Genomic DNA, 21,262 nt, shown 5'->3' with positions numbered 1-21,262 from the left:
AAAGAGCGGAAATGACAGAAGCAGCACTGCACAATCCAGTAGCCTGTGACCAGAGTGGGCAGAGGCATGGTACAATTGAAGCACGCAGAGGGCAAAGCCCACAGTAAAATTAAAGCCAGCCAAATTCTGCCCAGCTATGTCTCTTACTCAGGCTTAGGTCATAATTACATCGATGGATGCGTGATAAAGTTTCACTGAAGCATAGCCTTGCCTCAGAGTAATAGGGCAGGAAGTGGCAGTGAGGATCTGAGGTGGACATGGAAGTACACGTAGCCTGGAAGTTGCGCGCAGCTCTGTCTGAATTGAATTCGTATGAGGAAAGGGATATAATGAGGTCACTATGTTAGAAGAATAATGCTAAAAAGGTAGTAAAACCCTGCTGAAGAGGTAAAGCTCATAAGCCAGTTATTGGTGCTGACTGTGCCTTGATGGGATACTGAAACATCAGCACACCTGGCAGGTCAGTCAATGCAGGCAGCACAGCTGTACAGCAGTCCATACCACAGAGAACAAGGTGCAGAGACTGAAGAGAAGTCAAGGTAGAATAAATGATAAAAAGATCTGGATGAGACCCTGTAGTTTGTATCCTTTACAGTCTACTCTCAGAAAAAACATACAGAGATCCAGAAAAGTCATTTAAGACAGACAACTGCATGGCAAATTAAAACCACAACCGACTTTGCCAACAGTATCACTGGCACCATGCTGGGAAACGGGTTCCTTGCATCCCCTAATGACCAGTCATACAAACCCTGGAGTTCAGAGCTCTCTGCACTAGTCCAGAGAGGAAAGCCCTCCGCTAAGCCACTGGCATACTTTCCTATTTCCTTCTTGTCTATCCTTCATCTGAGTATCAACGTTTCCTTTCTTCTCCTGCCCATATTTCCCCTAGTTTTCAAGACTCTGCTCTAATCCATCTCCTCCTTCTACAGTTTATTTATTATCTGTCTCTTCCTCCTCTTCTTCCCATGTTTTTTCCCTTGCCCCCACATCTTGTTGGCCTGCCAGAACCCTGGTTCATTGATGTAACTCAGCTGATTTACTCTCCTTAAAGCAGTTTTTGCTCTCATGTAAATCACACTCCAAACCCAGCCTGTGAAATGGGCTTGTTCACTAAACTCTATGAATAGGAAAGTAGGCACAGCTGGCCTATTCATAATCAACATAAAAAATAGATTAGCACTTTACAGATTAAACATTATCATTTCAACAGTTAACATAAATCAGCTACACTTACAGGCCTAGCATTGCTGCTGCCACTGCAGGCTGACAAGCGTTGCAAAGGGAAGGGCTGCCAGTCTGGGGTGCAGTGGGAAACAGTTCGTTTGTCTTCCCTCTCGGATATAAGTCCTCCTCTGGCACCCCCAGGGTGTACTGCTAGAGGTTGTTACAAGGAGAAAAGTGGGCTAAGGAAACAAAGGTAGGGGGTTAATTTTGATTAATTCACATGCATTTCTGAGCAATCCAGCAACCTACTATTCTAGAGACAGAATCCAATTGCCCTACTTTCTTCCCTGGGAACTTCAGCTCAAAAACAGATGGAACAACAGAGTCCGCTCTGGAATAAGAACAGGACAGAGCCTCTAAATGCTGACTGGTATCTAGCTTTGTTTCCTACAGTTCAAAACCATTGGGTTCCTGTGTATGAGGTAAAGCAGGTTTTTTGATTCTATCTATTGTAAGCAGGGGCACCCATCTCAAAAAACACCTCATCATAACCTGGGGAGCCACCTCACCAAAGGGCCGATGACTACGATTCAGTCCAGACATGCCCTGTAGAGAGTAGCCTGGAGAGTGCTACTGGTCAGGCTGCATCTCCTCCTTCATTGGGTACAGGACACTAAGTCACTGGAAATGGTCGACCCAACACACTGTCACCAGCGTGCTATGGCTCTGTAGGCAATGGAGAGACAAGGCCTGGAAACAAGGACAGCCTAGAACAGGAGGCATGGGCTTAGAGGTTTTCCTGGCAGCTGGGGCAAAGGCTCTAGCAAGTTCACAAAGGACAAGGCAGCAAAAGTTACATGGAGAGACTTCTTTAGTATAATGCCTCTTAACAAACCCTGGTAATTTTAGTTGCTCTACCCTCCTTCCAGCCTTTCTTGATAAATGAGAATAACACTTAATAGACCTGAACCAATCAGTTACATCCAATAAGGTGTTTGGCAAAATTAGCTTTCACAACTGATACCACCTCAGTTTCATTCATTATCTGAAATGAGCCAACTAATGTATATTTTCTACTAATAATTTGAAATTTGGAAGGGTTGGTGCTGAACAGCCTCTTCCAAGAATGTGCCAATTTGAGATGGAGTGGTTATGTGAGCATTGTAATGGAGAAACTCATGGGTTTGCTTCAGCTGAGCTCTCCTGGCACAAGCAATAGCTCATGTGAGTTTATTGCTTCAGTTGTCACAGACAGCTTCACAGGTTTGGCTCTGAATGATGCATCCTGTAAAAGAAAGCACTGCAAAGCTTACAGAAAATAAGTGCAAAATGTGCTTAATGTTCACAAACACAACTTGATTTCCAAAGAGAACATGAGAAAACTTCCTCTCTCTCAGGCTGGCCTTGCTCACTAATGGTGGAAAGATCTTTGAGACCCCTTAGATCCCAATTTTTGCTTCAATTCTCAAAACACAAAAGCATGTTGAATGTGAGGCCTCCCATGAGGAAATTTCCAATGCTCTCACTCATAGCAGCTTTTTTACAGGGAGGAACAGCTCCAGCCAGGGTTAAAGTGCTTTTATAGCTCAGCATCCTTCCATGGAATCAGGAGCGGTCTCTCAGACAGATCCCAGAAGTGCCATAAAACAGACCTTATTGGATCACTGTACATCTTAAAAATTCATAAAAATGCTATGTGTCTACTCTGTGCGTTAGGAAAATGCAAATATGTCAAGGTCAGGCTCCATAACTCCTTATTTCATCTTACGTCATCTGTTTCATCTACAAATAACCTACTGCCAAAAGTCACCAGACGCACTGCATCATGTTTTCATGTTCCTGAGGGGTCAAGAGCCAAGTAACTGGGCAGATGTAAAATTCTGAAAGAAAACAGGAGATGTTAACCAGGAGGAATCAAGTAGGGTATTAAAAGATTAGTGGGCAGGCAGATGACAGGATTCCCTACTCCCTCAGGAGAAAATCAGACATTCTAAACCCAGCTTGGGTCTAGATCAGAAGCATCAAGTAAGACTATTTCTGACTGTATCAGCAGCAGGCTTTGAAAGAGAACCCAGCAGTCCCTCCACATGGCAGCTCAGTGTTTTGGCCCCTGCTCTGCCATAAATGCACAGAGATTGCTGAGCAAATGAGACACACATCATGTTTGAAAAAAAGGAAGCCTCCATATGCAAGAAAGCCATGTAAGGACTGTTACCCAGTTACTGACAGTGATTTCCAGTGATTGTCTGGACCTGGAAAGGTTACTCGTGTGCTGAGAGGCGGTTTCTGCCAATGGCTAGAGTACTGCTGTGCAACACATCCACCACCTCCACAGGACATGGACACCAAACACAGCCCAACACAGCTGTGGTGTGCATTGCCAGCCAAGATCTATTTGTATCAGAGCAACACTTGAAGTGTCATCAAAACTCTCAGAAAACCGTGCTGAGGAGAGCTTACCATCTGCACACAAGACACTACAGCCAACAAATTCCATGCAGGTACGTCATACACTAACCCCCAGGCACCTAAACATTTTTTAAATTAAAGAAAAAAATGACCCTAAGCATGCAGATCAGAACTACTCCTTACCAGGCCATTCCCCATTGCATTTTCTGATCTCCAATTTCGCATTTCCTTGCAGAACGCCCTCCAAAAAAATCTTACAGAAAACCCACTGTTAACTGCTTGTATTGTAAACCTATTAGACTGAAGGAAGTCAAAGGAGATTATTTTCTAGTCTATCCACAAAACCTTCCCTCTCTTAGACAATAGGGCTTAGAGCACCCAGGAAGAGGCTGCCATGAGCAGGACTCAGCCAGATCCTCTCTGGACCTGTGAGCAGAGAAAAAAATCATGGAAGGAGGAGTACCCTGTCTCAAAGCTCCCCTGGCAATAGGGACACCAGGTTGTCCTTGGCGTGACAATAAGGGTCAGTAACGTTGGAGCTTGCAAATGGAGCAAGCCGCGACACAAGGAACAAAGCAAGGTGGGCTACCTGAGCCCTACGTTGCTCCCTGTTTGGTTTTCCCATCTGCCCTTAGCAAAGGAGCAGTGGCTCTGGGCAGCTACTGCATACATGAGAGCTTGGCATACACTGAGATCTGACAGTGACTGGGGCTTCTTACCAGAGACAGGGCAGGGAGAGAACAGCAGAGGTTGCAGCAGCAGCAGGACCTGCACAGGCAGCCACTCCTGCCTTTCAGTTGAGTAATGCGGGCCCATTTGTTCTGGGTGACATTAATGCTATTCACCATCCATCTCAGACTCTTTAAATTACCTTTTTATGGCCAAAATCCTTTTCATAATTGATAAAAATCTCTTTTTTATATCCTGCGTTATTGAAAAAAATGTGAAGTTTTTTTATTCCTCATTACAGTTTTAATCCAAATGTGCTTTTTATTGACGGCTGCTTGGAAGCCTGTCAGGGCCTACTGAGAGAGGCTCAGAGGAGGGGTGGGTGAAGGGCCAAATTCTCCTGTCCCACTTCCCAGGCCCTCATACTGTCAAGTAATAGCCACCACAGCCCAGCCTCCACTCTGGCGGGTAATGGTGGGTGGGTAGGAAGAGACGATTTCGTGTGATGTATGTAACACCCATAGCAGGCAGAAGAGACTCTTGCTGACCCAAATTTAGTTTTCCCACGTCTGCTAGTGATGTATGCAAGGGCCAGCTTCACAGGGCACCCCAGCACAGAGATGCTGGGGTAGGGTACTTAAGGGCAGAATCAGAATCACAAACAATGGGAGACCTGGGTGTTCAGTAGAGCCATTCAGCATCAGTCCCACAGCCCCAAGCAACCACGAGTTTGCACGGACTGTGCCACACATCAGGGCTTTTGGGAAGAACTCTCAACCACAAAGCTGTGCAACATCAGAGGAAGCAGGCAAGTGTCTTGGCATCCCGGATGGGTTAGACAACACTGCCAGCATGGGAAGAGGCTTTCTGGGGCTACAACAGGATCTGCAGCATCATGACCTGAAGACCTTGTGATCTGGCAGGGTAAATGCATCTTCTCTAGGGCAACATACGGAGTCAACTACAGAAAGTGGCTCATATTCCCTTGGGAACAACTTAGATGCTGTAGGACATGGAGTGTAACACCCAACAGCCTATTGAAGGCCTAGCTGCTCTCCCACAGGGCTGAACACTTCTTCAATAGTTCTGTGTCGTGGTTTAAGCCCAGCCAGCAACTTGGAACCATGCAGCCACTCGCTCACTCCCCCCCTCTTCCTTCCTCCCCCTGCTCCCAGAGGGATGGGGAGGAGAATCGGAGGAATGTAACTCCCACGGGTTGAGATAACAGCACTCCAGTAACTAAGGTATAATACAAACCACTACTGCTACCAATAATAACGATAAGAGGAATAACAAGGGAAAAGGACACAACCGCTCACCCCCCGCCGACCGATACCCAGCCCGACCCGAGCAGCGATCTGGGCCTTCCGGGTAACTCCCCCCAGTTTCTATACTGGGCATGACGTGCTGTGGTATGGAATAGCCCTTTGGCCAGTTTGGGTCAGGTGTCCTGTCTCTGCTTCCTCCTGGCTTCCCCTCCTCCCTGGCAGAGCACGAGACTGAGAAAGTCCTTGGTCAGAGTAAACATTACTGAGCAACAACTAAAACCATCGGTGTTATCAGCATTGTTCCCAGACTGAAAGTCAAGAAACACAGCACTGCACCAGCTATTAAGAAGGAGAAAAAATGACTGCTGTAGCTGAACCCAGGACATTCTGCAAATCAGAAATAAGCATATGTCTCACTAGAGCTTAAAATGGTTCCCAGAAGGAAGGGAATCAGTCCATCCTTCTCCCTGTCTCTGGCACAGCAAAGGCTGCCATGCTGTACCAAGAATGCATACAGAAATAGGAGTAAACAAGGGAGTCTCTTCCATTCCCTCTGTCTTTTCTCATACTCCAACAGTTCGAGGGCAGAGAAGTCTCTTGCTACGGGAACTAGCACCTTGCTGCAGCCTCATTTTAAATCTTTCTCATGGCAGGTTCACATGGGCATACGATTTTTGTCCCTCCCTGTCAAATGGCCATGTGGCATTGCTGCACATTGTTGCAGTGACCATGCTCCCAGGTGTATATGGGTACATTTCAACAGTGGATGAATAACACTTGTGTATCCAACCCAGAAAACACCTTGGGAATCTTGGGAGCAATTTAAACTGGAGGAACAAAGAGCAGCACTCCTCTTAACCACAGTTTTGCTGCAGGGACAATGACTTCTCAGATGAGGAATATCTGTTTCTTACAGTGCAGCACTGGTGCCATGCCAGATACAACGGGAGGAATCCAAGGAGAGCAAAGCCCTTTAACCTAAAGCTGGGTTCTCCAAACATCACTGTGAAAATGCATCCTGCTTCACAAACCCAGCACAGAAGGTTCCTCTACCACATGTGCTTTGCTTAGAAATCACAGTCAAACTGTTGACATATCCTGCCCTGCTCAATCAGCAAGCTCCATTACTGTATGGCTGCAGGTTTCTTACAAATGGCAAAATAGTCCTTGAACAACAGGTAAAAGCTACAATTAACTGTGGATGAAAACTATGGTCTCCTTGGAGGTGCTGGCTAATCAAGCCATTAGAAACTACTTCCCATTACCTGCATTCCCACAAAGCAGAGCTAGACTGACATCTTTCCAAACGACTGTCTTTCCGTCTATTTAAGCCCTTTATACAGTTTGGCTTCCGCGGAGATGACTGTCAAGTCTCCCCAGCCCTTTCTCCCAACTTTGAACAAAGCAAGCCCTAGAACCAACACATTCACACACAGAGCATGTGTGAATAGCTCCCAATGGAGCCTGTACTGCCTCTTGGACTTCTTGGGGCATTGCAAACTCAAAAGAACACACCGCTTCGTTTTCGTTTTCCACACTTGATGCGTTTTCACTTTCAGCACCTTGTTCAAGCAAGGAAGATGAAAACAGAGGTAGGAGAGACTCTCATTCATATCACATCAGCCATTCTTATTCACACAGCTTTTCGCAACTGCTCCAAGGAATATATCCAGAAAAGGTCCAACCTGTGGTGTCTCCACCATTTCCCCAAAAGACACTATGATCTTTCCGGTGATCATTTCCACGAGTCATTGTAAAGATTTCTTTGACCAGCCTCTCCCATGGCTACTACTCGTGTTGCCCTGAGAATCCCCCCACTTCAATTGCTTGCATACAAGACTCAAGACAATGATCACCTCCCACAATCATTTAGCCAAACCACTACGGCTTAGATTAGAAAGTCCGCGTGGTGGCAACAGGGTCATGTTGAACTGGTGTAAATCTACCTCACAAGCCCTCTGTCTTTGCTGGAAGATCAGCCCGATTGGCATGGTTTCCATGGTTTTAGCCACAAAACCACTCCATTTGTCAAACATCCAACCCTCTGGTAAGATTATCAGGAGTAGGTCACATCAGAAGATAGACCATTCCTAACTGACTGAAGATGTTTCTATACACAAAATTGGGTTTTTTGGTCTTCATACACTTCAGCAAGCTCTTGCCTAATTTGTCAGCTTGTCATATTCCTCCCTAGCTATCTCTGTATTTCCAGTTGCTATTTGTATTTGACAGCAGCAGGATTAGACCTAGGTTCCCTCATTTTCTCTTCTATTTGAATTCAATTGCAAGTTCACAGGTGTGATGCTGGCCCCAAAGGGGAAGGTTTCGGGATCCCTGTTTGCAGTCTCCTCTGTCCTAACACTCCACCTTGACCTTCTTCCATCTGTATTTCAGCTAAATATATCATATTTAAAATGTACTGAGGATGTAGTTACACTGGAATTAAATTTGTTCCTGAAGTAAACCTATTAAGTCCTCTGGCTCCAGCAAAGACAATGCTGGTGCATTACATTCTCCAAATCCTTTCTGTTTTTAAATACCTTGATTTGGTAACTAATGGACATGGCCATTTACCTCAGCTTTTAATATTGCCCAGTTTCAACAGCTCCTTTACTTCTATGTCATTCTCTTAATTTCTCTCTTTTATCATCGCTCGCTCTCTCTCTCATTAACATTTCCTCTCTACTCCTTTCTTCCCATTTCTACCTGTTTTTTTTTCTCCTTCTCTCTGTCTCTTTAAAATTAAATATTGCCCACCTCTGCCCATGTGGCTGAAGTGAATGCTAAGAGGGAAGGCTGCTGTGGAGACTGGATTTGAGCTGCCTCGCTAGGAATCAATGAGGCATGGAGGGTTCATCTAGGTCCCAAAAAACTGAAAGACACCAGGGCATAAGAAAGAAAAAGGCCCACCTCTGAGCATCAGCCTCCACCTCTGAGAGACACCACACAAGTTGAGCCAGAGGTGGCTGCTGTGGTAACTTAATGGGGGCCAACCTCGGGGTGGCTTTCTGCAGCTCCTGTGAAGGGAAGGCTGTAGGATTGAGGTCCATGGAGTAGCAGGGGTCTGCAGGGAGCAGCCAACTTGCCCTGCTCCATCTATCCACTGAGGTATGAAACACAGCTGGTACCAGCTGTGCTATAAGGATGCAGTGCTAAGAGAGAGAGCATCTTACAGGTCAGAGGCTGACATTAACTCTGCCATTAAACTGCAGGGAAATACTGCCATTCCTGACTGAACAATACCTAGATCCTTAAACTATACATAGGCAGACCCACCCCACACAGATCTTCCCATAATATACCCACTAGGTGCAAATACTTCACTTCATGTTCCCCCCATACCTCCTTACCACACAGTCAGACAGTCCAGAACAACTCAAAACAGCCCCACGTATCTCTATAAACAACAACGAATGCACACGCTGTTTCCCTTCTTCAACCTCCTCTCTTCCTCCCGCTCACAGGTACCTCCTCTACCATTGCCTTTGCACACTTTTGCCTCCTGCCTCCATCTCATCACGTCAGTTGTGATCCTTGAAATGCCTCCCCTCAACCTGGGCTGGAGTGTAAGGGGACCCTCATCTTGTAAGGGCAAGATGCAAAGTAGCAGAACACCCTCTCTAAATACTGTGGTTACTTCCCTTGTATCTAATGAACACAGGCACCTGGCTCTGATCTCAGTGCTGTGAGCTGCTGAGGGTTAATGGTGACACAAACTCCTAGGCTACTCTGTTACCTGACTGCAAGCACCAAAAGTGATTTATGCCATTATTTTCTTTGGGGGTTAATTAGGGGCTTGAGAAAGTAAAGGGCTGTCAGTGCTATCTGGAATGAGTCTAGCCAGGGGAGAAGAGTCATCCCTCACAGAGCTCTGCTAATATATCTTTGTTCTGCACTTCAACACCCCCAGCTCCCACCCCTCAGTGTTGCAAATAGCCCTCCATCCTGACCTCCAGCAAACCTGTTAGTCTTGGCATAACCTCTGGGGTATGCTGCTCTGCTGAGTCTTGCCATTTCCACCTGGCAGCTTCCACACCCTTAATCTTCAGTTATCTTCTTTCCTCATCTTGCCAATAATGCCCATCAATGGACAGGGAAGATTTGCATGGCGTTCTCCCAGTGGCAGGGAGAAGGTAGATCTCCCCTTGCAACTGAGAGCCACCAGGGACCTGCTTGCTCCTTCCTCTAGCTGCCCAGGGCTTGCTGAGGTCTGAGAAGCCAACAAAGGCTATGGCTGCTCCTACCTCTTTGCCGAGATCCTCACGGATAACTTGCTCAATCTCCTGCCGGGTGCTCTGTGGAGCCTGGTTGTGCAGCACTTTGAGGGTGCGGGTGTATTCCTCAGGCAGCAGGTAGTCAAGTGCTCCTAGGTGCTGTCCCACCTTGATGAAGGTGCCTCGGTTGACACAGCACAGCTTCCGGAGGCGCTCAGCAGAGCGCAGATGCACCTGCAGGGACACCAGAAGATCAGCCAAACCCTTTTGCTGTCTGTAACATGCACACACCCACATAGGGACCTTTTATTTGTCCAGTATTTAAACAGACTAGAGATTTCCTTTCTTGATTTTGGGCATCATGATCTAATGCGTCAGCTAAGCACTAGGTCTCTGGCTTGATTTAGAGGGGCTGAAGCTGATGAGGACAAGACACTCCAGAGTATAAGGGGCTTCAACACTTGTTTGTACAGGCTCCATGACCAGTGACAGCACATTAGGTTTTGGCTCTGCCCAGGGCTACATCCTGGCACAAAATATGATGTCTAGCCATAGGGCAGCACTGGTTTGTCACTGTGATCCACTGCTACAATGCACAGTTTGGGAACCTCTTGTCAAAAGACAAAAGTCAGGACCACAACCACGTATGCTAGACTCTTGGTGTGAGTGCAGTGAATTCAAGTGAGAAGAAAACTACAGGTACCATCCCAGAAAATTCCAGCAGCTTGGAAGAAGAATCTGCTAAAAATCAAAACTAAAGATATCTATTTGGCAGTGAAGAGGACAGTATGTGGACAGTCCTCCATCCTCCTCAGTTCACTCTGACACACACACGGGGAAATTACATCAATTACATCCCTCCAGTTCAGCCAGGGCTTGGTCTTATTGCTTACATTGCAAACCAAGTCTGCAGTGACAGTGATTTTAGCAACCAAGAATTAGAAGACTTGCCAGCTTTGCTCACATTGGCCAAAATTCAGCTACAAAATGACAAAATCCATCACCAACTACTCGCCTGGTCTGGATTTCAGCTCCTGAGGTTCATTCTATCTCTCAAGAACTGACAAGCCACCACATCCTTCAGTGACAATGATTTATTCTGCCTTTATTACTCTCACTAGAAAAGCTTCCTGTCAAGGACACAGCTATACTCGATACTCTTTAATAAACTTCAGATATGTTTACCCTGAGCATTAATAAAATATAAGCAAATCAATGACAAAAAAATAACTCCGCACCCACCTCCTGCTAATGCCTGACACCTATCTGCATAGACACTCCTAATTCCTCTGGCTTCTGTGTCAGAAAGTGACTGAGGATCAAATTATGTGTCTGCAGGCCTCATCTGCCCAAGATCCTGTGGTGAGGGGACTCCACCAAAACACGCGTGAACACCACACACACATATTTAGGGGCTGTCTTTGCCCTCCACGCAAGGCAGTGCTGTGTCACATCACGGGACAGGGCAAGTGTCTCACATTTGGGAACACATCAGGGGACAGATTGGGTGCTGAGCTGCAAGTGCACGAAACACAGGCCTAAGGGAGTGTGAGGAGAAAGCCTAATGTGCAAGTCTCACACTCAGCATGCCAGACTTGACAGCTTGATGCACACATGCACACACACACTTTCCAAGGTGGGCATGCATGGGCAAGTATAATCTGTGCGATGTGAGTCAGCTTCCCCCTGCATATTGCCTGCTCAAAAGCACTCTCAAATACGTTGGCAATGAGCGTGCCTGAAGTCTCCTGTATTATTATTGTGTTGCATTTTACACACCAGCTTTAAATCTCCTGCTACAACAAGCAAGCCTCTGCCCTGGCCCCCTCTTCTCCCCTGTGTGCAGCAGGGGCAAAATCAGGCCAAAAGTGGTCAAGGAAAGGCAGCTGCGAAAGAGAACAAGAGTAAGAAAACCAGGGAGGGAGTAATGGGATGAAAGAGAATGGCAGTAGGAGGGAGGGAGACAGAGCAGCTGGGTAGTTTGTCGCAGCACTGGGAGTGCAGCCCATTACAGGGAAACAGCTTTTTTGCAGCTCCAGTAATCACCCTCTGCCCGCTGCCTCCAGCTGTGGTGGAAATCATCAGCCAGCAGCAATGGGGAAGGGGAAGGGAAGCAGTGGCCAGCCACCCTCCTCAAGGCATTGGGCAGCCACAGCCCATTGCCTTGAGCAAACAGCATCAGGAACCCACCAGGAGGAAACAGTGGCAAGACTCCTTGCAGATGTGTTCCAAAACCCCAGCACTGAGCAGGTATACTAGCAGAGCCCTGCAACCTCCCCCAGGCGCAGTAGGAGCCCATCAAATGACCCCAGGCTGTGGCATGACTCAGCAGAGCAGCGGTAACCCTGGGGCTGTAGCATGGTGCTGGGCATGAGGCTGGGCAGCCAGCTCGGGGCAGCAGTGCTGCTCCAATGCACCTACCCACACCACAGGGATCGCAAGGGAGATGGAAAAAACAAGATGGAAAACCCTGGTAGCTGAAAATGCAACTGATTGTAGACACACTTGGATGTAGGGTGTATCTTCGTGTCAGTCACTGCTAAGAAGGAGGTAGAAATAGCCTCTCCTCTACTACAAGGAGAGAAGAAATTTCGGCCTTTCCAAACTTATCCATCCTGTAGAGAACCCAGCTGGCCTCGTGGACACAGCAGCCTTGGCCAAGAGAGACAAGAGCATCCTTACAGAAGGCTCCAGGAACAACACAGAACAAAACCCCCATGCACAGTACCATCCACCATAATCTCACAGATGGCTTGGCTAAAACTCCCAAGACAGCTGCCCTGGCTGGCTTTCTGGACCAGGGAATGTCAGCTCCTGCACTTGCTAGAGAGACAGAAGATGACCAGGCAGCTTGTCTCAGAAGAAGGAAATCTATCTGTAGCCCTACATTTTACAAAACTCCAGTCCATATCAGAGGCAGCAAGAATAAAGCAGGACTGTGAATGCAGCTTCCAAGGTCTCTTTTCTTATCAACCAGATCAGGAATTTTAGCAGAAAAATGTTCGTAACACTATCTAGTAATTGCCTATATCTCCCCAAGATAGGTCATGGTACCCATGCAGCACTTGTTTCTCTGATAGATGACCTTCTCCTAATCACAGGCAAAGTAAGAGTGCCACATTCCCACTACTATGTCCGATACTGTTGAGCCATGTTTCTGTCCTACCTTGAAGAAACTGCAGGGTAAACAGAAACTCCCAGATACTGCTCTTTGTTGCACAAGCAATACCTGAAGACTCTTCTTATCAGGGAAAAGAGCTGGGAAAAACAGATAGTTAGACACGGAGCTGCTTGTCTGCATCATGCCTAAGAGCACACTGCAGAAAAAGGAAGCATTTCATGTACCGAGGATTACCAAGAATAAGCCTCCCTCAGGAAGCACTTCAGATCACAAATCCTGTCTGGAGTGCGTATATGGTTCTTTCCTCAGTCCACATGGACATCTCTTCCTGTGTCATTCCCTTTCCCTGAACGTCAGAAGGAAAAATTCTCCATTGGCCACTCAGGTGGTTTACCTAAACCCTGGTAGATTGGGATTAACATTGATTATTAAAATTGTTCCATACAGGCTATAGTGAAAGTAACAATTGTTAGGTATGGAGAGGAGGCACCTCTGGGATGAAGCACATACTCAGCTATCAAGGAGCTGCAAAGGGACATCTTTTAATTTACCCTTGGTGTACAAGCAGACCTGGCTTCTCAAGTCATTTTGATGCTTCTGTAGAAGCCTTTACTCACAGAGACCTTCGCAAAGAATTGCTTTTCAGAGCATCAGATAGGCAAGTGTCAGAGATTAGCAGATGCTAATCTGGTTTTAAAAGTAAAGGAATTAATTCAGAAGAAAATAAATACCAAGGTTAAAATATACAGGTGAAAACTTGAGTATCTGGTGACATACCTAGTGACAAAAGGGCTCAGAAAGGCCACTAGAGACAGTAAGGTATGTGGTGGAAGCCACTACTCATAAGAAAGCCCTCAGAAAAGTCATTCTAACTCTGAAGGGCATATTCAGAGCTGGCAAAACGTGAAATGAGGGTTAGGAATGCAGAGAAAAAAACCTGAAACACAGTTAAGTCACAGACATAACAAACAAGTCACCAAAAATTCCTGGTGATGAGTGCTGCCTCCAGAACATGTGAACACAGACATCTCACAAAGGATGTCAGGCTGGATTTCACCCAGAGCTCATGGCTAGAAGGGCTGCCCCTCCTCTCACCTCCATACCAGAGAGCACTCTTGTACAGGTGAGCAGTAACAGCTCCACACCATGTGATGCTCACTCATGAGACCTAGCAAGAGAAAGGAGGCACCCTCCCATGACACCCCACTTGCACTACTGCGTCCAGCTCTTGGGCCCCCAGCATAGGAAGGATGTGGACCTATTAGAGCAAGTCCATACGAGGGGACACAAAGATGATCATGAGGGCTGGAGAACCTCTCCAATGAAGACAGGCCGAGAGAGCTGGGCTTATTCAGCCTGGAGAAGAGAAGGCTCTGGGGAGACCATAAAGGGGGCTACAAGAAAGGGACTTTTTACAAGGGCACAACTCCTTTTTACAATAGGACAAGTTTAAAGAGGAGAGATTTAGATTCGATATAAGGAAGAAATTCTCTACTGTGAGGGTGGTGAGGCACTGGCACAGGTTGCCCAAAGAAGTTGTGGATACCCCATCCCTGGAAGGCAAAGTTGGATGGGGCTTTGAGCAAACTGGTTTAGTGGAAGTGGGGATTGGAACTGGATAATCTTTAAGGTCCCTCCCAACCCAAACCATTCTGTGATTCTCCTGCTGCAGTCAGTTCCCTGCATGAGGCAGGATGCTGAGGAGAAGCCTGCCCACTGCTACTTACAATGGAGATACACTCTCCAGGACAGCATTTCTAGGAAGACATCTCCAGAAAATACCTTGGAAACTTCAATCAGATAAAAAGTATAGATTAATTAAAAAAGCAGCCAAGATGCTAATAATTATAATAAAAATGGGATCGCATATTAAAACTGTCAGCTTCCAGAGGACCAAAGGGGAACAAATGTTGCCCCATTTTTAAGAAAAATCCAGAGTAATCTGGGAAATTATAGTCCTGCCAACTTTTATTCTGTATCAACTAAATTAGTCAAGACAATAATTATAGAGACTACTAAAAATCATCTAGCTAAATGTGGTATGGCAGAAAAAAGCCAACAGGGATTTTGAGAGGAAAAAAATAATTCTTCACCAGTCCACCAAAATACTCTGAGCATGTTAATGCAATAGTCAACAGAAGAGAAAAGGGAGATAATTTAATGAGACTTTCAAGTGGCTTTCAGTAAATTCCCTAACAAGGACTGAAAAGAAAACTGAGTAATTATTGGAGAAGATGCAAGAACATCATTTGTTCGTTTTACCGCATTCCCAGCTCAGAATTCCTTCTCTGCAACACCAAGCCCAGCACTACAGGCAGCAGCAGTGGGGGACTCTAGTTAGGACAAGGCTGCAAGTTTTGTGGGTTTTTTACCACAGCTTCATTTCAACCTGCTCTGAGCTCTTTTAGACAGGGTGATACTGCAGAAGCCCTGTCTGTTTACCACCTGCAGTGTTGTTACTTCCAGTTAGGCTGAACTAGCACTGGAAATACTGAGAAATGTGATGAAAAGGGAAACGGGTCCAAGTAGCACACAGGAGCCAGAATGGGCGGAAATGGGTTGGCCTGCATCGCTGTCATAAGCAGACAGCAGAGTGCCCCATTACAACCATTCTTACACCAAGGTTTGATTTCCCTGCTAATGTGATCTGGCAGAGGAGAAAACAGTGCAGTGACAAAAATTCCATGAGATGCAACAAAAATTATTCACCACTAGGGAGAAAAAAGTCCTGCCAGGTCCCTACCAAAGACAGGTGAACTGTTAATACACTGGCAGATCACCCTCACCATAGATGGCTGTAAGGTTACACATATTGGAAGGTGCAGTTTATCCCACCTGCACAAGCTGATGGACTCTAAAATTAACTGTAACCACCCAACACTTGTATCACATTGTTGTGGACGGCTCAGTGAAGGCACCTGCTCAATGCACAGTGGGGGTCAGAAAAACCCAAACAAGCTGTTTGACTGTGTTAAGAGAGAAAAAGAGAAAAACACTAAAAATACCAAAGTGCCATTGTATAAATTGAAAGCACAACCTCACCTTGGATTCTGGACATCCAATCACAAAAAAGAAGTACAAGGAAAAAAAAAAAAAAGAGGATAGAGAAGGACAAGGAAAATACAATCATGAACTCGAAAAGAGTCTATAAAAAGAGATCTGAAATGTTCAGAGAATGTTCAGATTAGAGAGAATTGATGCATAAGAGAGAGGAGTAATATGAAATAATAAAAATAAAATCTCCCATTCCTAGTTCCAGCCTCACAAAACAGGAAATAATAAGGCATTCCACAAAACGACAACCTTTTAAAAGTAGGGTTTTTTTACATTCCATCTTGCACAGTGCAGCATTAACCAGTGGCACTCACTGTCAGAGGACAGAGAAGCCAAGAGTTTAATGGAATTCAGAAAGGCTTTAGACATTTATGATAGAACACCCATATGCAATTCTATATGGAGCTTTTCATCTCTAAAAGTGCTTTTACAAAGCTCTTTACAAAACTCAGAATCACTATCCCCCATTTTACAGACTCATAAGGACATTACATGTAATAAAATGTCTAAAGAGCTTTAAACAGTCTTGCTTGAGGCATCGAGACAAAAATTACCCTATTGATTGCCCACAGTGAGAGACAGAATGCAAACAGGGTGCATCATTAAAATCTTTAAAGAATTTATTTAGTGTATTCAGCTCCCACATTCCGGTTAAATCAGTCACCCCTTCTGCTGGGGTTCAACCTGCTTCCAAGGATCTTCTGTATTTACTAAATTACCTGCCATTGCAAGGACTTGGGACATTCGTGATGGGACTCCTGCTTTCCTCCCATGGCATAGCACAACTGCTGCTTATGGTCTTTCATATTAAGCCTCTGGGATGCTGGGAAGTATCCTGTGGCACACAGTGTGTGGAAGCGTGTCAGGCATATACACTGTCAGGCATCCTGGACGAGACAGCTTTTGCAGGAATACCTGCGGTAGCAGGAGACTGGACTGGAAGAGCCAGGCTGCCCCTTGAACTCCGTACAGAGGGAAGAGAAGATGTCACCACACCTCTGTAGTGGGTATCCCTAAAATACAGTAAGTCGAGGAAGGAGAGAAGACATGTCAGAGAAGATAGGAGAGGAATTTGGCCACAGCCCTTTTCTCTTCCACCCCTGATAATGACAGGGCCATGTGCACACAACTCTTAAAACTACAGAACAGCTCTAGATAACCCAGGACAGCACAAATGAGAGGAATGCAAGGATGTCCACCTCAGTGGACAGTGACACTAGCACAGTGATAGATTGAAATTGAGTGCTACGCCAAAAGACCTGTGAAGATGTTTAGGGAGGACATAGCTACTGGTGAAGTGAATAGGGTACTTGGGTGCTTTAAAAACAGCAATAGAAAACATAGAACCCATTGCAATGACAGTGTAGTTGCATCTAAGGGGCTGTTATCTCTTCCAACATACCTATATAAACATACAATTAATATAAATTACTATAGCCTTCACTATCAGCCTGGTAATCAAACTGACTGACAGCAGGGATGCTGCAGGGAACACACAACTCTAAATGGAACTGTTACTGCCTCCTTTTTGTATTACCTTTCCTGCCTGCCTTTTACAAAATCTCGTTCCTAGGTACATCTGATATTTCCCATTCAAATGCTTCCTTACACTATACTAACTGATCATACTGCTGATTATGGACACGTCCTCATCTTTGGAATTGGATTAACTCCTGGTGCAATGCACCCCACTATCTAATAATTCATTATTTGTGTAAATTATGTATAACATTCCTAAAGATCTACCTATGGCTCTCTGCCCATATGACAGGAGGGCATTCCATATGTTCCCACTTAGGCAGGAACATTGTTACCTTTTCAGACCTACACTTTTCAGTTAGCTCCCCTTGGTGCAAGCCCTGGTTAAAAAGGCATCCCCCTCATTCTCAGTTTTGACTTCCATAGCTCAAAATAGTTCTAGTCTCTCTCATAGCAGAGATCAAGATCCTTCAGGTATTCTGGCACAAGTTGGTTGCCATTGGGACAGCCAGGAAGTGAGAAGGGAGCTATATAGCCTGCAAAGGATAAAGGACAGAGATGGTTGCCTATATTAAAGCGACAATTTCTTAGCTTCTCAGTTTCACAAACACAGGAACAAGGAGTCACACAACTAGGAGGATGGCCAGTGAACGCTGTACAAATGGAAGGATATACACAGTGAACCTGTGTCAGACAGCTGAAATCTGGTGTTGGTGCTGTGGCCTTGCATCACCAGTGCTGAAGGCAGCTGAAATTAAAGCAAACATATCTCATGATTTGTGAAAAACTTCCCTGGAGATCATGAGGGACTTTTTCCAAACCCAGGTGAGCACATTTCATGCGTACAGACATGCGAGCTCCCACCCTCCAAGCCATCATCTGAACACGAGCACACACTAATACTGATCTCCTACCTACACTACACATGCTCCCATGTTCTTCCTGCTAATACCCTAATTCACAACATGGTTCCTAACAATCCGTACACATGACTAAAGGGTGGCCTAGCAACAAACCCCTTGCCACTTGGTTCAGGAAACATTTACACTGGGCTGAGGTCCATCTCTTCAGCCAGTCACTTCCCAAGTTGCTCTGGAGAAGAGGCAGCAGTGTTGCTCAACCACAGCACAGAGCACCAGCAGCCACCTTGCTGAACCCTGCCCTTACTGGCTACTGCACACACAACCAGCACCGATCGCCTGCTTGTGTTCCATCTTCATTTTGCTCCAAGCTCGGTCACTTGTGCTCTGATTACCTCTCATTACTGACGACCTTCCTGTAATGAGTTTTAATCTGCCTCGTATTAATTAGAAACATTTTCATTAGCCAGCTCAATTTTAGGTAAATAGCTAATAGAAGCAACTGAGCTGCAATTAGTTATCTGCAGGGCAGTTTAGGAGAAAAATCAGAAGGGAACAGCTGTTTCCCCTCTAGACACCTCTATGATATAATGCACTGTTCTGTCCAGGTCTCTTGAGCAGGAAGAACAAGCAGCACAGGAAAGGAACGGTAACATGCTAAAATAACTTGGACATACCACTTTTGTGGCTATAGCACTACCTGCCTATTCTCTCTCACTAACGCTTTCAGATCAAACTGCTGAATACAGGAATTGGAGTCAAGCTGAGTCCTTTACACTTACAGACACCACCTCCAGTGAACAAGGTTCTGCTCTTGAAGCTGTTTTACCCTGTGACTGTACAACAGGTCCCTCACACAGGCTCTTTCTTGGGGCATGTACACTTACATGAATGGTATTTACACATAAGGATCAGATCAGATGTGCATGAGAAGAAAGGACCAGACATATTTATACACAGATGTATACTACTTGCAAGTCAGCAGACTTCCAAAACCGCCTTCAGTGCCTTGTTGTCCTGATAGAGTTGGTGTACAAAGAGATCTGTTCTGTGCTTCGTTGCAGAGCACCCACAGAGAATAGGAAGTAATTCAATAGCATGCTGCAGAAGGCACAGGGACATTTACAGAAGCCGCAGCGAAATTAGGCACATGTCTCGATCCACTGATCACAGTGCCTGCAGCTCCTGTTATGGAGGCAGGTGAAATTATAATAGATTTGACACAGCATCTATCAAAATCTTGCTAACGAAATTAATTCCACTCAGCTTGGATCAGACTATGTGAGATGGCAGTGAAAACAAGCTGAAGGGCTGTAAAGACACCATCTTATAGGCCCTTGTGCTTAGCTGTAGTGGGGGGCTCCCAGCCACCAGTCCTATTAACCCCTGTTTTATTTGCTATTTTCAGTTGCTATAAGGAAAAGATCAACCAAGATGTGTGTTACATTCAGGAGTGTTCCCTAAGCAGGAGCTGCTGCCACACCCTACAGAAACCATAGACTGTTGACTGAACAGCACTAGATGAAGTTGTGCAGCAAAAATGACCTGAAGGGAGAACACTCCTAGACAGCTGTGTCCATGGGAAGTGAGGGCTACTCATGGGCCATGGTGAGGGAGGGGAGAAGAGCTTGAACAGAGCCACAGTAGGAAACAGCTCTCCTTGAAGCTCATACGGTTATAGCTGTGTATAGGGAGGCTTCACATCAGGGAGAGGGGTGTAGAGATCATGTCTTCACTTCCAAAAAGTCTGAAGTCCCAGATAGAGTAGGGAGAGCAAAACAAACCAGGACCAGGAGCCACTGCAAGACAGATCAATCAGTATGGTATGGAAGACAAAGAGTTTCATGATTTGTCCTCAATAAGAAAACAAGATGGTCCCAGGAAGGCTGACCTGGCCACATTTTCCAGCTACTCAAGAGGTCAGACACTGTAAATGGGAAGCGAAACACACAGGGTGCTACTAGGATTAGTGAAGAGGTGGGAGATGAGATTAAATGAGTATCAAGGGAATCTGTTCAATGCTGAATGTTCCTGGCCTTCAAAGAAAAGTGAGTGAACCTAGAGGCAGGGATGAGGATGGGTATCTGACAGGCTCTTCCTTTAGTCCCCACACCCCATCCTGCAATAAAAAGGAGCTGGAAAAGCCATGGATTCCACAGGAAGCACCAACAAACAGAAGATACGCTGAAAAACACACTGAAAGGTGAGGTTTATCAGGATGGATGGCCCAAGCATTGAAGGAAAGATGGACAAAGCTCAGCTAAGTCTCATCTAGTTCAGCAGCTGAGGGTCAAGACAGGGTAGCTTCACACAGTCTGCTCTCCCAGTGTGGGTGTGCAGGGAAGAAGGAAGCGCAGAGGCAGCCACTGCAGCTGCAGGGGAGAAATCGTCACATCCACTTTGTCAATGCCGAAGAATCTGGGCTGACATTTTTCTCTTCCCAATAGTCGAATCCCACCCTACCAGCTGCACGTCACAGCTGACCTCCAGTCAGGACCTATCTGAGTCAATGTCAGCCAATTAAGCCGTGCAACAGCAGCTTCTCCCCCTTGCACATATGCAACTTCTTGCCTGGTAGGTGACTCCAAGGCTGGGGAGCAGAGCAAGCAGGCCCCCCACCTTACAGCCACACAAGATGGGCACTAGCATTCAGCTTGGTTACAGAACCCAGAAAGAAGTGTTTCCATTGCAGTCTCTCTAGAGATCTCAATACAGCCCCTTACCAAATGGACAGAGGCAGATTCCTTTCCCCTTCTTTAATCTGAGAAGCTCTGACCTTTAAAGTACACATCTCTTCCCACAGGAACGGGATGCCTGAAGAGGAAAGAGACAGTAACACATGAAATACCTAGAAGTATTGGATTGACGAGGAAGTCAGGAAAGAGAACAACCATGGGATTACGCTGTCAATTCCAAAAAACTGCAGTGACTGTCATAGCAGCACATCCAACAGATAGAGAGTGGCTGCGGTGCCAGTAAGTCATCATCAATGGCAAAGCACAGTTCTACTTTCAAAAGTGC

At 45.8% G+C, this 21,262-nt stretch overlaps 1 protein-coding gene across 1 annotated transcript in view; it reads right to left on the bottom strand.

Annotated features, from left to right (window-relative positions):
• Nucleotides 1–21,262, bottom strand: part of ADCK1 (aarF domain containing kinase 1) — a gene marked incomplete at its 3' end in the record, with an annotated part of 56,892 nt that overhangs the window by 18,435 nt on the left and 17,195 nt on the right. Inside the window, exon 3 of the mRNA XM_010018731.1 lies at nt 9,758–9,961. Coding sequence (XP_010017033.1) covers nt 9,758–9,961 — 204 coding nt within the window. The remainder of the gene's footprint in view (nt 1–9,757; nt 9,962–21,262) is intronic.

The sequence above is a fragment of the Nestor notabilis genome, unplaced genomic scaffold (genome assembly GCF_000696875.1).
Source record: "Nestor notabilis isolate BGI_N333 unplaced genomic scaffold, ASM69687v1 scaffold22467, whole genome shotgun sequence".
NCBI classification, from domain to species: Eukaryota; Metazoa; Chordata; class Aves; order Psittaciformes; family Psittacidae; genus Nestor; species Nestor notabilis.
This window is presented reverse-complemented; position numbering and strand designations above follow the sequence as displayed.